General features: G+C 49.0%; 1 protein-coding gene across 2 annotated transcripts in view; it reads right to left on the bottom strand.

The window, feature by feature from the left end:
* EBF2 (EBF transcription factor 2) overlaps positions 1 to 12,861 on the bottom strand; it is a 258,291-nt gene extending 245,430 nt beyond the window's left edge. The window contains exons 1-5 of one of the 2 annotated variants that reach the window (XM_048513586.1): positions 12,205 to 12,861; positions 7,516 to 7,672; positions 5,133 to 5,196; positions 4,589 to 4,644; positions 2,213 to 2,286 (exon numbers count right to left, since the gene is read on the bottom strand). In XM_048513586.1, coding sequence (XP_048369543.1) covers positions 2,213 to 2,286; positions 4,589 to 4,644; positions 5,133 to 5,196; positions 7,516 to 7,672; positions 12,205 to 12,335 — 482 coding nt within the window. In that variant the 5' untranslated portion in view covers positions 12,336 to 12,861. Of the gene's footprint in view, positions 1 to 2,212; positions 2,287 to 4,588; positions 4,645 to 5,132; positions 5,197 to 7,515; positions 7,673 to 10,015; positions 10,112 to 12,204 lie in introns of those variants that run through there. The other variant, XM_048513587.1, reaches the window with a different exon arrangement.
* Positions 12,862 to 13,705: the final 844 nt, after the last annotated feature.

Below are 13,705 nucleotides of genomic sequence, written 5' to 3' on the forward strand. Positions count from 1 at the left end.
TGTCTGGGGAAGGCAATGGAAAACTACCCCATAAACAAAAGCCTGCCTAGTAAATGTTGTGACGTGACATCATCCCAGGGTAAGAAATGACCCAGTGCTTGAACAGGGGACCACCAAAATAGTAATATGCCCAGTTATGTACTGTCTCTTAGTTATTAAAGCACTTCAAAAAGGAAAACGCCCATATCTTTTTAAAAAGCAAGTTCCAGAGAAGTATGGAAGTAGCATGATCCAGCCAGAAATTTATACTACGAACCTATATACACTTAACTGGGAGTAAGCTCCATTGAATACAGAGAGACTTAATTCTGAGTAAACATGCATAAGATTTCACTGATAAAGCCCCTCTTATTTCAATGAGTGAGGTATAAACAAACATTTAATTTCCTCATTAAAATCAATGGAAAGTCTCACTACTCCATTGTTGCTGAATTGGGTCCATTGGGGTCCTATTTTGTGCAGTGGTTTAAAAAACTGTGGCCACAGTCCTATGAATATTTTAAGTAAATGCTTAATGGGATTTACTTTTAAGAATGTACATATTCTGTAAGCGATGGCACATTTAGACTACCAGATGTACAGTCCTACAAGTTAAGATATTTATAACATTAAAGAGCATAGATATACGTATAGATTTCCTTAATTCAAAGTAAACAGCATACACTGAGGCCCCTTCTGCACATTCAGTATGATGTACTTTCAATCCACTTTCAGTGCACTTTGCAGCTGGATTTTACTGTGCAAAAGAGCAGATCCATTTGCAAACAATTGTGAAAGTGGATTGAAAGTGCATTACTCTGCATGTGCAGAAGGGGTCATAGCCAGTCCTATGTATTCATCACCTACAAGCCAACATTATTTTCCATCACTATGCAGTTTTTCTAATTGTGAAGAACAGAAGGAAAATGGTCAACAGAATCCATTTTAAACAGGAAAGCAAACTCGATTTAAGAGAAGAAAGCACATCAGCACCTTTCTGCTGAAGTCAGTTTGGTTTTGTGACATAAAAAACCCACCTGTGACAATGAGGTCATATATTCCCTAAGAATGAGTGCAGTTGATTTTAGCTCTCACTTGAAGATCTACCCCTAATAAGGCCAATAATGTGTGCATCAGGATGGGCTAGTTGAAAGAATCTTAATAAATTAATCATATGCCTTTTAACTGATGACATCTGTGCAAACTGATGTTTGAATAAAAGCAAGCATTGTGTATGTTTGTGGGGGGGGGGGGAGGATCTTCCTCGGTTTTGAAGCAACACACATGCATCTCAGCAAACATCTTCTGAGGAAGAGGCATTCCCTCCTGTGACTGAAAAGGGGAAACAGCTCTTCAAAGATGATGTTCTTGTGGTCAGAATTTGCATCAGGAAATAGCATAAATTATTTTCAAGATGTGTTGCCCAGTTAATATCCTGGCATATTTTTACTTGATCAGCAGGTTTTTTATTAATTGATTGGTCTTCTAAATATTGCAGCCTGTTATGCCAGCAAGAGAAGGAAAAGGTGGGAGGGGGGGGCAAGAAAGATAGGTTCCAACTTGGCCTGACCATTTAAGAAACTGAGAAATATGTCACATAATATTTCATTTCAGCATGCTACTATAACAAGAGAGGAAACTGTCCAGTGCAGAAACTCCATAAATGTATTAGAGACTATTATTAAGACAATCTCTAAAACATTTATGGAGCTTCCCCACTTAATGTGGCGATCTTATTGATTTCTGAGTAATATTTATATACTGTCAACAGAAGAAACACTCCAACTTCACTTCCACTTTTCCAATTTTAAAACAGATCTTGCCTGAAGAACTGCAGAACTGGATCACACACACAATTCCCTCCCCCACCCCCATAGACCCCTAGAATGGTTTGGATCCTACTTTGATCCTTCAGAGCTGTGGCAACAAGACTGGTGGTTTCAATAATGAATACATAAATCTTCAGTCTTATTTTATACACACAATACAAGGGCACTCGAAATGTTTTGTCCAGCTGCTTTTTAAAGTGCCTGTTGTTTTACACATCCATAGCAACAGAGAGGATTTGAAGAGGACTTTTAACTAGCACCTATAAAATTCTTCCTTAAAGTGATTCTGACTTTTTATCTTAGGGCAAAGGCAACATTCCCTGTCTCTTGCATTGTGTAAGTAATACATCACATCTATGAGGTCAAAATCATCATCCACTAGGTCAACATAATCATGTTCTTACCTGCACATGACTTCATGAGTAAGTAGAACTCTGCACATTTCTGGATTCTTGTTTTGTCCTTCATATGCGATGGGCTATTTAAAAAGACATGAGAAAAATGTCTTGAGAATATTTTTTTTCATTCTCCCCTATAGTTTTAACTGTATTTGTATAAGGCCTGGAGATTGCTATGCTAATACAGCGTTCCTTTCCTGAAAAGCAGGAAGGTGTGCACAGGGGCGTTCCTAGGCAAACTGGTGCCCGGGGACAAAACCTGAGTTTGACGCCCCGCCCCCCCTGCCCGGAGTATGGGCGGCCACCCTCCTCCACCATGACCAAACAATGATTTTTTGTACCAGCTCACAAAACACCTCCCACTCCCATCAAAACATACATGGCTCTCTCCCCACCAACTCTTTTCCTAATTTCCTAATCACAACAACCCTATGAGGTAGGTTGTTAGCCTGAGAAACAACTCCAAGCCAGTGCAAGTGGGTATTAAGCATGTAAATCTCTCACAAATCACCCCCAGCAAAACATTTACCAAACAAACGTCAGCATCATCTCTCACAAAACACCTCCAGTGGAATCCACCCCCAAACAGCATCACTTTCAATGGTGTTTAAACTGGGGAGCTCAGATTCTTCTTTTAAATCCACCTTAAAGGGAGAATCTACAGGGTCCCCCGTTAAGCTAACAAGAATTGAGAAAGTGATGCTGTTTAAGTGAATTCTCCCTGAAACAGCATCACTTTTGAGGGTTTGGAGATTCAGATGAAACAAATAACTTAGATTGTGGCTGGAATCTACAAGGCAGAATTTGGGCACGATTCGGGACAAAAATTGTCCGATTTATGCAAATCACTACTTAAATATGAACAAATCACAGAGAAATGCAAAGGTATTTGGAAAACTTTTGCCCCGGGGAGCTTATTTTTTGGTGTTTTTTTCGGCATGCAGAGGGAGCGCATTTTTAAAGCTAACAGCAAAAACCATGATTTCAGGGCATCATGCCAGGGACTTGTCCTGATGATTTACCACTCGAAGTTTGGTGATGTTTGGTTCAGGGGCAGCAAAGAGTTATGGACGATTTTAAATGGAATGCCCCCATCCCCATTGTCTTTCAATAGGAGGCTAACCTGGATAAGATGGGGGGCTACCCAGGCTTTTGAGGGACCATAACTTTTGTCCCCCTGACATAAGCTGAAACTTGGGTGGCATCATAAGAATAGTTAACAGATGATACCCTGAAATTTTGGTGTTACTAGCTTTAGAACTCCCCACCCACTTCCATGCACCCCAAGAAATTTGCCCAAGGGATTCTTTGTTTTTTGTGAGCTTTGCTCCATTTTAGCTAATGAGGGAATTTCTGAGGCTGCACATTTTTTTTGAGAGATAGAGGTGCCAGACTTTCCAAAAGGTGGCTCCAAGAGGCCTTGGTGAGTAATAGCATCCAAGCTTGGTGAGCTTTTTTCTTCTGGAGTGGGTGGGGAGGGGGGAGTTGAGAGAGTTCGCTGAGAGAACTCAGCCACAGGCTTTCATATGCAAGAGGCTCTGGGAAACAAAATAAGCCTTTTGGGGGGCCCATATAAATTGAACCCCCAGAAGCACAGGTTTCCAAACCTTGATGCTTATTACCAGGAGGCCCTCCTGGAGCAACCCTGAAAGTCTGGTGCCTCTATCTTCAAAAATGTGCAGCCTGCCTACACACTCAGAAATTCCCCATTGGCTACAATGGAGCAAAGTCACTGCAAAACAAAGAATCTTGGCCAAATTTCTTGGGGTGCCTGGAACGGATGTATTTTTAAAGATAGTGACCCCAAAATTTCAGGGTATCATCTGTTAACTATTCTTACGATGCCACCCAAGTTTGGTGACGTTAGGTTCAGGAGGACCAAAGTTATGATCCCCCAAATGGGTAGCCCCCATCTCAGGTTAGCTCCCATTGAAAACAATGGGGATGGGGCAGGGCTCCTTTGGGGGTCCATAACTGCTACCCCTGAACCAAGCATCCTGAAATTTGGGTGGTATTATCAGGGCAGTCTCTGGATGGTACCCTGAAATTTTGGTGTTGCTAGCCTTAAAAATGCGCCCCCTGCAGGCCGGAACGTGAAAAAACACTTTAAACATTAAAAAACACACAAACGACCCTGAAATGTTGGCGCCCCCCATGTGACCAAATGGGGGGTGCCCAGGGACAAAGGGTACCCCCTGTCCCTAGGCAGGAACGCCACTGGGTGTGCATGAAAAGACTCCACTGGGAGTGGTTTAGATATTCCAGATACTAGAAGATATGGTGGATGCTGCTTTGAGTTAGAAGAAAACAGAACTGAGAAACCCAGATGAGGAAACTAAGGAACAGGATGGATGTTGATAACAGAATTCAGCCTCATCTTACCTGTTTTGTGACCGAGTCAATGAGTCTGACAAAGAGATCTTGTTCAGTTCTGACACCTGCAGAGAGCATGCAGAAAGCAACAGGGAGAGACAGAGAATCAGTCTCTTGTAATTGATTTGTTTCCCCATCCACTAGACCCATTCCTGGCCCTTTCACACACTGATCTCACTTCATGTGCCCCCCTAACATACTGGCCCCTTGTACACTATTGCTGCCATAGGAACTTACAGAAATTGAAGATTGCCTGGAGCGCTTCCAAGGATAGGCACTTAGCTCTCTTGATTCCCATGAGCAGACTGACAAAAGTTTTCTCTTCCCACAATTCGCCACAAGGAAAGGGAAATGCAAGCCAGAGACAGCCAATAGTCTGAAAGAGTGTTGCCCTGGTTGAGCAAAGTAAGGGTTTCCTTGTTGTGGGCAATATGCTTCAGTTGGTCAAACAGGTTGGAGAGGTTTTGGAAACACTCCCCAAACCTGCCAAACCTGTTCACTGGAGTCAAAAGGGAGTAGAGCTTTCATGCCTGGAGTAGCAGAATTGACTTACCGTTGCTATAAAGGAGCTGCAGTTTGTAGTGGGTGCCATTGTTGGTTTTCTCATTGCCTTGTTCCTGAAGAGAAAAGGGAGGGAGAGGGTCAGGGAGTCTGCCTGCACAAAACTCGAGCCCCTTCCGCACCTGCAGAATAATGCACTTTCAATCCACTTTCAATGCACTTTTCAGCTGGATTTCACTGTGCAGAATAGCAAAATCCACTTGCAAACAATTGTGAAAATGGATTGAAAATGCATTATTCCACATATGCGAAAGGGGCCTCAGTCTGCCAGTTAAAACCCGGATATAACTCAGATTCTCTGTTCAAAAGAAGTGTGTATTTCTCTCTCTGTTTTCTTCTAGGAACCAGTTGACTTCCTTCTGCTCTCAACTCCCATAAATGCTTCTAGGGTATTGAGAACAAAGTCCCCAATTTGTTCCAGGTAAGAGTACACTCTGTTGTGGGCGCTCACAACAGGAGCTGAAAATGGTGCACTTGTTTCTGCTGGAGAAAAAAAAAAGTCCTGCTCATGTTTCCTTGAGGATCTCCCACATGCTCGCTGCATTTTAAACCCGACTGTTATTCCAAAAGTATTCACCACAGCCATCTCCTCCTCCTCCTCCTGATTTTATTTTCACAACAAGATCCATCCTCACCCAGATTGCTTACAGAATTTGAATCTCCCTATGCCATAGTAATTGTTTCTGCCGTGTTGGAAATAGATGTCTTCAAGCACTGTTTTCGCTTTGATTTGAGCACTCCCAAAGAACTGTGACTTTTCTCAAAACTTCAGCTGAAGGAATGGGCTTCGGAAACGTTTCTTTTAAAATAACTACATTTATGATTACAAGGGAAATGTATTTGCTTTCCCTGGTGAAGAAATTCCAAAGACATGAGAAACAAGGAGGATCGAACCCTTCATTTCAATCCCATCCACTAACTTTTCGGTTCTTTCCCCCTCTCCCCCAAAATGAATTTTATATGTTGCTTTTCCTCCAAAGAGCTCCAGGAGTCATACGTGATTCTTGGGATTCTGTCCCCATAATAACCTTGTGATTTCTCACAGGGTTGTTATGGCAATAAAATGGGGAGAATGACTAGCTGCAGCGGGAGAATGGATCCCTACCCCTCTGCAAACCCCTCCGCACTACTATCCATTTCTGTTTTGGGCACATCAAGACAAGACGCCAGTAAAAGATTAACAGCTGCCTCAGATACCTCCTGCTGGATATAGAGCCTGATATAATCTTATCTTTAAAAGTATGTCATTCTGATTTGATTTCTCCCAGCCTCTGGGTCCTTCTCCCATGCCTGTCCACCCCCACCCTACATCAGGTCCAGACAGCATTTCCAGAAGGAAGGAAGGAAGGAAGGAAGGAAGGAAGGAAGGAAGGAAGGAAGGAAGGAAGGAAGGAAGGAAGGAAGGAAGGAAGGAAGGAAGGAAGGAAGGAAGGAAGGAAGGAAGGGTCTCCTTTGCATAGCCGGAAAAGCTGTGCTGCGGTATATGTAACCTCCATGTACAACAGTTATAAGGAAAGAGGGCTGTAGTGAGGTTGAAAGGGAACCAGGAACGAGTCACCAAGAGTACCGGGCCGCTCTAAATTAAATACGACCAAGTCTTACTGGGAAAGGGAATTGTCACTTATGGGGAAGTAATAGGACTTCGGAACTCCACGGGACTCCTCACACAGAAAACTCGGTTCGCGCGGAGCATCCTTGCAAGCTACCCAGCGCTGTCCTAGTTTGTGGGGAGTGGAATTGACCAGACAGACTGCTTTTGCCGGAGGAAATTGACAAGACTCGCGAATAGCTGCAGTTCCCGGTCCTCCTGGCAGGGCTAGCCAGGCAGTTCTCCCGGTCAAGCCCCAGGCTGGCCAGCGAAACGAACTGGAAGCGCCGGCGTAGCGCCGTGTTCATTGCGCTCTCGCCAGACTTCTTAGACGGCTGGGGCTTCTGGGCTAAAACGACTGGGCCATTCGCAGGGCGATCCTATGCAGCGCTACTGTAGTCGAAAGTCCGTGATTTCCAGGGACCTGGACTAAAGTGGTTCTGTATAGGACTGTCTTGTGTCATATACCCACGGAACACGGTGGGACTGTCCCGCTCCCGAAAGCATAGGGCCCAGGAGGTCCTTCTGCCAGGGAACCGGTGTTTCCTGATGCTTTCCAGACAGTGATCCGCCGAGAAAGGTGAACCTTTAGCAGCTGATGGCTCGCGAACCGTTCCCTACTCCCGAGTCGCTTCTTCGCAGAAGCCGGTCCCATCCCAGACAGCGACATGCTCAGTCAATCGCCTTGTGAATCTGGGCGAAAGGCAGGCAGGCAGGCAGCGTGGGGGGAGACGGGGAGAGGCCAGAGGGGAAGAAAATCAAACGACCCCGCCGTCGCAAGCCTTACTTTGTCGTTTTCCACGAAGTCCACGAAGGTCGTCCGCTCAATTTCCACCGGCTGCCCTTGTCGGTCGTAGAGAGCCAGGACGAAGTGGAAGAAGTTGGACTTCCGCAGGTTCGAGGGCGGCTGCTTCTCGAAGTGGGCTCGCGACAAAGCCACGCCGCTGCGGACAGAAAGAGAACAGAGACCGCATGAACCGACCACCCGACAAGGCGGCGCCCCCAAGACACCCGAGAAAGCCTCCGCTGCCGCTGCCCGCCTGGCGAACGATTCACCTGCCGGAACATCCCTTCCCTGCCACGCTCTGCCGCTGCCAGCCGAATTGTTATTGTGAGATAGGTAGAGGTTATGGGGGGTTTCTTCTGACCACTGGCGTGCAACTGGGGCGCCTCAGAAGAGGCCCTCAAAGGGTCCCTCCATAACCCCTACCTATATCCCAATAATACAGAAAACAAGCGAAGTGTGTGGATGGGACCCTTGCATGGGACCCACCAAAGGCCTGCCACAGGAGCTCCTGCATTCGAGGGCTGAGCTGGACCATCGCTTAACTAAGCAATAACTAAGTCGGAGGGACTTGGGGTGAGAAGAAGCCATTTTTGGGACGGGGCCTTTGCAAATTTCTCCCTCTTGCCCGCCTTCTCTCACACATATATTGGCCTTATTTCTCAACCCCGAGCCTCCCTGGGACTATAGGATCGACCTGAAAGGCCAGGCAGCCTCCAAGATCCGAAACCGGAACACACTCTTGAGGTGGGGAGGGGAGATCTTTTAGGCAAGGTGTCAAACACAGCCCCGTTTGTCTTTTTATTTAGTTATTATTATTATTTTGCCCTTGAAACGACAAGGTTTTGTCCTCTTTCGGAATCCTCTTTCGACACTCGCTTAAGCTGCAAGTCCCATAGAAATCCGCGGGACTTACCCCCGAGTAAACCTGCCCCAGCGTCAGCTGGAGAACTTCTCGCAGATCTTGGAGGCCCAACCCAGAGATCTTGGAGGCCCAACCCAGCCATCGGAAGCTGCAAGGTTTTGGACCCATTTAGAGACGACAACAACAAAAAAGTTCGGATTTACACGAAAAGCCACCTTCCGCACATGCAGAATAATGTACTTTCAATCCACTTTCAACTACTTTGCAGCTGTGCAGAATAGCAAACTCCACTTGCACACAATTGTGGAAGTGCATTGAAAGTGCATTATTCTGCATGTGAGGAAGGGGTCACTTGTCCCCACGCCAAACTCGCTACCCCGGCTCTCCCCAATTCCAAGCAGGTGAAGCTGGGAGAGAGCCCCCCCCCCCCGCCCCGCAAATTTAGTGGTCTTGAGAAAGTTTGTGGATTTCGTAGTCAAGTCCCGGAGATCGCCCCTTGCACTCGGGCCACGGACCGTGCTGGAGAGCCCGTGGATTTGGAAACCAGCCCCTCCGCTGCTGGGGCAGCAGGTCACCCTGTTGGGCGGCTAAGGGGGTGGCCATGACTCGAGGCTGCAGCGGGGATCCCGCCGCACTTAACGGGCCTGACCCTTTCCCTTTGACTAGCCCCCCTTCGGAAGCGGGGCCAACGGAATCCAGTGATCTCCAAAGTCAAGAGGAATTAGCCCCACGGACCCCCAAGCCTTAGGAGCGGGATTGTACGGGTCCGTTTTGAGGCTTTAACGTTGAAAAACCAGCAAGCAAACAGAACCGCCCCTGGGCCTTGGACCGAATTCCTTGGGTCTCACTCCAAAGCCCGATTTGCAGCTTTCACGGCTATTTTTTTTTCTTTTTAAGTCTGACAGCTCGAGTTCCGATGAGTTTACTCTGAAGTAAGTCTCTCTCAGGCTTCTTCCACACTTGCAGAATAATGCACCTTCAATCCACTGTCACAATTGCTTGCAAGTGGACTTTGCTATTCCGCACAGAAAAATCCAGCGGCAAAGTGCATTGAAAGTACATTATTCTGCACGTGCGGAAGGGGACTCAGCTCCACTGAGAACAGTCTGTATTACTATTAACTTTTGACACGGGCTAAGTCCCACTAAACTCGTCAGTGTGCTTTATTTTGCAAACCTGCTGCACTAGAATTTCCAGGGGGTCAAGACTGTAGTTCTCCACTTCCTTGGGAATGGACGCAACCAGAGTTATTGGGGCCTACTTCTGAGTAAACTTGCACAAGCTGGGGGTCTGCTCAGGGCTCCATACTGGCTTATCCGACATATCTTTTACCCAGAAGTAAGTCCCGGAGAATTTAGTGGGGGGAACGTTTTTGGTGGATCTGTTTTAGGTTGCAAGCTGGGCTTCAAAGCGCGTTTCAGAATCGAAGCAACGGGAGGCGGGGGAGCGGAATCAGTTTCCCAATAAATGCGTTTAAAACCAATGCGTTTTAAAATGCGGTTGTTTCCCAGGGGTTGCTCCACATTAAATTCCTGGGTTGCTCCACTACATCCCACCCTCCCAAAAGCAGAAAAAACTCTTCGATTGCTTGCTGATCCCCAAATCCTGCTTTGATTCAAGTGAGATTGCAATCCTTACCGGAGAGTAAATCTAAGGCGTTTCGTGGGATTTACTTCTGAGCAGGCATTCTTGAGCGCCTTGAGCAAGCCATGGGAAGTTTGATGTTCCATCCCCCCCCCCTTTCCCCAATAGTTTCCTTCCATTTGGACTTTAGTTGGGCGGTGTCGGGGGACAGCCCCAGGACGGCACCGGGGTTTCCTTGGGTCGTTTCAGCTCCGGAACTCTGCTGGTTTCTTTTCAGGAAGGAAGTCCTGCTAGAATCATCGAGGGGGGCGGAGGGGGCCCTCCCCCAGTAATAGCGGATCCCGTGGCTTTTTCGGGCCAAGGGAATGTTTTTGGGCTTTCGGATCCGCTCTCTGTCCAGAAGCAGAACATTTTCCACCACTCACGAGGAGAAGAGCCGATCCGTCTCGGGTGAGTGGGTGGCAAGGAGGGAGGGGAGCAGGCAGATGTCCAACCGGAGGGAGCTTCGCGAAGGTGAGACCGCTCAGGTCAAGCCGTGTGTTCTCCGAAGGAAGCCCCCTCTGAGGCCGATAGGCTTCCTCGCGAGTAAGCGAGCGCTTCAGTGCGGCATCAAAATCGCCAAGACCTCCCGACCGAGGCAGCGCAGTGTGGCGCCCCGGGGCTGCTTGCAGGGCGGTTGGGTCGCTCGCGGGAGCGCCGTGGCAGGAGAGCGCGGCCCTTCCCGTGGCTCTGCGCATCTGCTGCCCAAAACGCCGTCTCCTGAAATCGCTGGGAAGGTCCCACGAAGGAAATAGGCTGAGCACCGCGTTGCTGTCCCTCAGCCCCGCGGCCGCCCAGCCTGGGAAACGAAACTCCCGCAGCAGGCAGCGAAGAACATCTGGCGCCCCTTCGCTTCTGGGCCCCGGAACGGGTCGGAACCAGGCGGCGATCTCTGCCTTTCGCCGGCGACATCCGTTCGGCGTGGTCCAGGGCTGCCATCCCGCCTTGCCCGGAATTCCCATTGACCTCAGCGGGGCTTACTTCTGAGTCAAGCACGTTGAGGCCACCCCATCTCCTCCCGTCGCCGTCTCTCTCCTAGGGATGGGGTGGCTGCTTCAGCTTCAGCTGCGGCTCTGGCACGGCTGGCGACTTCTCGAAGGGCCTTCCGGTGACATCCTCCGGCTTTGGCCGGACCCGGTTCTTGTAGGCCCAGAGGCTGACCTTTCGCCCCCCCCCCCCCGCCCGCCCGCCCATGCTTCTGTCTTTTCAGCCTGGCCTAACTGCTGCCTTCATGGAACTTCGCTTTCGAACCAAACGCACTTGGGACGGGGCCATCCCCAAACGCCCGGGGTTCAGCGACTTGGAAGGAAGCCCCATTGAGCCCAACGGATCCCTCTTCTCCTGAATGGGTGGCCGCTGCCGGGTTCCCACTCGGCCTCGGAAATGCGCTCCTTGCCAAGCCAAGGTGGCCACAGCACAGCCGGTCCGATCCAGCCTCACCAATCATCGCTCGCCTCTGAATCGGCTTGCACCCGAATAAGTTTGTCTACAGTTGAGAGATCTGCAGCTCGACCTTTTCCACGTTTACTCAGAAGTAAGTCCCACTCACTCCCTAGAAAGTGTCCTCTCGGACTGTCTCTCTATTAGTTTGTGCCGCGGATCGGGCTATCAGATATGCAGGCTCGAGGAAGTCGGGTTCTTCTTTCCTGCATCTTATTTCAAAGTAAAAGTGTGGAAGATCGAGGCTTTGAAATGAGGCCGGAGGGGAAAAACAGAGAACAGGATTACTGAGCTCCCGGGTTTCGGACTAAGAAATCTGCAGCCATCGACTTTGGCGGAGACTGCCGAATCCTGACGGCGTTTGCACGGACCTTGAAGCCACTCCAAGGAATATATTCAAGGTTTTGCGCGCTTACTGGGAGTGAAGCCCCGCTTACATCCCACGCGACTGACTTCTGAGTAAACACGCAAAGGGGGCCAGGCTGCAGAAAGGACTTTCTAGGGATGCACAGAAGCCCGCACAAAAGTCCCCTGGTCTGCTTCTCTCGCCTCGTCGACCGGGGGAACCGAACAGGAAGTTCTTTGCTGGGCAAGAAAAATGACCTCGCTCCGGTGAAGCCGGACCGGTTCCCTGCGTGGCTGGCGGACCGGGAGAGCAAATAAATGAATGAACAAACCCCGGAAAACAACATAGAGCTCTCGGATCCTAATGACACGGATGCAGACAGGGAAGGGGGAGAAAGAGGGGAGACGGGTGACATTACCTTTGCGCCGCTACATTGGCGTCCACTACCCCAACATTCCGGACCCACGACCGGACGGGATCCATCTCCGATCCCAGCACCTTGTCTTTCAGGATGGGTCCTCTTCCTAAGGTATCTTGGATCCCAAACATTTAAGACCAGAAAAAAAGAAAGTTTATCCCAAAGCAAAAAAAACCGACTCTTCCGGTTGCCAGAGGAAACTTCAACGGGAATCACGCACACGCGGACATGCAACAAATTCCAAGGAAGTTCGCGGCCTTCAGCCTTGTTCAGACGACTCGGGTATGTGTTGCGGTTGTTGTGGTGGCGGCTGTTTCTTCCCCGCTCTCGATTCTTGCAAAAAAACACAAAACTGTCAAGTTGCTCCGATCAGCCTCTTCCGATGCGAGAGACCATCATTTCTAATAAACACTGGCCGAGACGGAAAGGCATCCCCAAAGCTTGTTCTGAAGGATCACCTGCTTGGCGAAGTCACGAGAGGGGATTGACGGCTGCCTAATCCACGGGGGTGGGGGTGGGGGATTAAAAAAAACCGGGATCAATGGGGAAAGAAAGAGGCGAAACGCAGCAGCTAAAGAGCCGCTGATGACGCTCGAAGCGGTGGCGAAAGCGCGTCTGTTTCCCCGCACCATGAATGGGTTACAGCGGCGGGAGAGAGCGGACTAGGAAAAGGGGCGGGGCGCGCTTCCAAATAAGGCGCTTGCTATTTGCATAGCCGCGTCTTATTGGAGGAGACGAGCCAGCGCTTCTCGAGACCGCTACACGCTCGGTGCGGTTTCGGCTTAAATGAAAGTTGGGCGGGGGGAGAGAAGAGGCGCAGCGGGGCGAAGGAGGCTGCGCGGGTGTCGAATGAGTAACTTACTCAATAACTTTGTTTTCGCTTTGTTAACCTCGAACAGGTCTGGGGAGAGAACCCGGCTTGATTTCCTCCTCCGCAGTTGCGCCTGCGACTTTCGCACCCACTCTAGTCCCGGCGTTGCCTCTACGTTCCTTGTTACGTATTACAACAAGTTGATTTGTTTTTATATGTCATTTTTTCCTCCCAATCAGATCAGAGGAGGTTTTTACCTCTCCCCCCAAAAAAATGCTGGGGAAAAGTTAAGGGCAAGGGGGTTTGAAGAGTCACCCGCACGCAATCCTAGGCCCCTTCCGCACATGCATAATAATGCACTTTCACAATTGTTTGCAAATGGATTTTGCTATTCTGCACAGTAAAATTCAGATGCAAAATTCGTTGGAAGTGCATTATTCTGCTTGTGTGGAAGTGGCCCTGGTTGTGCTGCTACACACCAATGTTACTTCAGAGGAAGAGGTTTGAGGAGTGAGTTGAGGAGAGAGGCTGGCCCCCTACTTCGTTAGTGGGGGCGGGGTGGTTGCAGACATCTTTGAGCCTGAGTCCACGCGGAGGAAGGGATGCGTGTGTTTGTATGAGTGAGTGAGTGAAAAAGCTTCCACGCATCTGTCACGATCCTTGACACGCCTCCAGAACTTCACACAACAT

Source organism: Sphaerodactylus townsendi, linkage group LG12 (genome assembly GCF_021028975.2).
Source record: "Sphaerodactylus townsendi isolate TG3544 linkage group LG12, MPM_Stown_v2.3, whole genome shotgun sequence".
Lineage (NCBI taxonomy): Eukaryota > Metazoa > Chordata > Lepidosauria > Squamata > Sphaerodactylidae > Sphaerodactylus > Sphaerodactylus townsendi.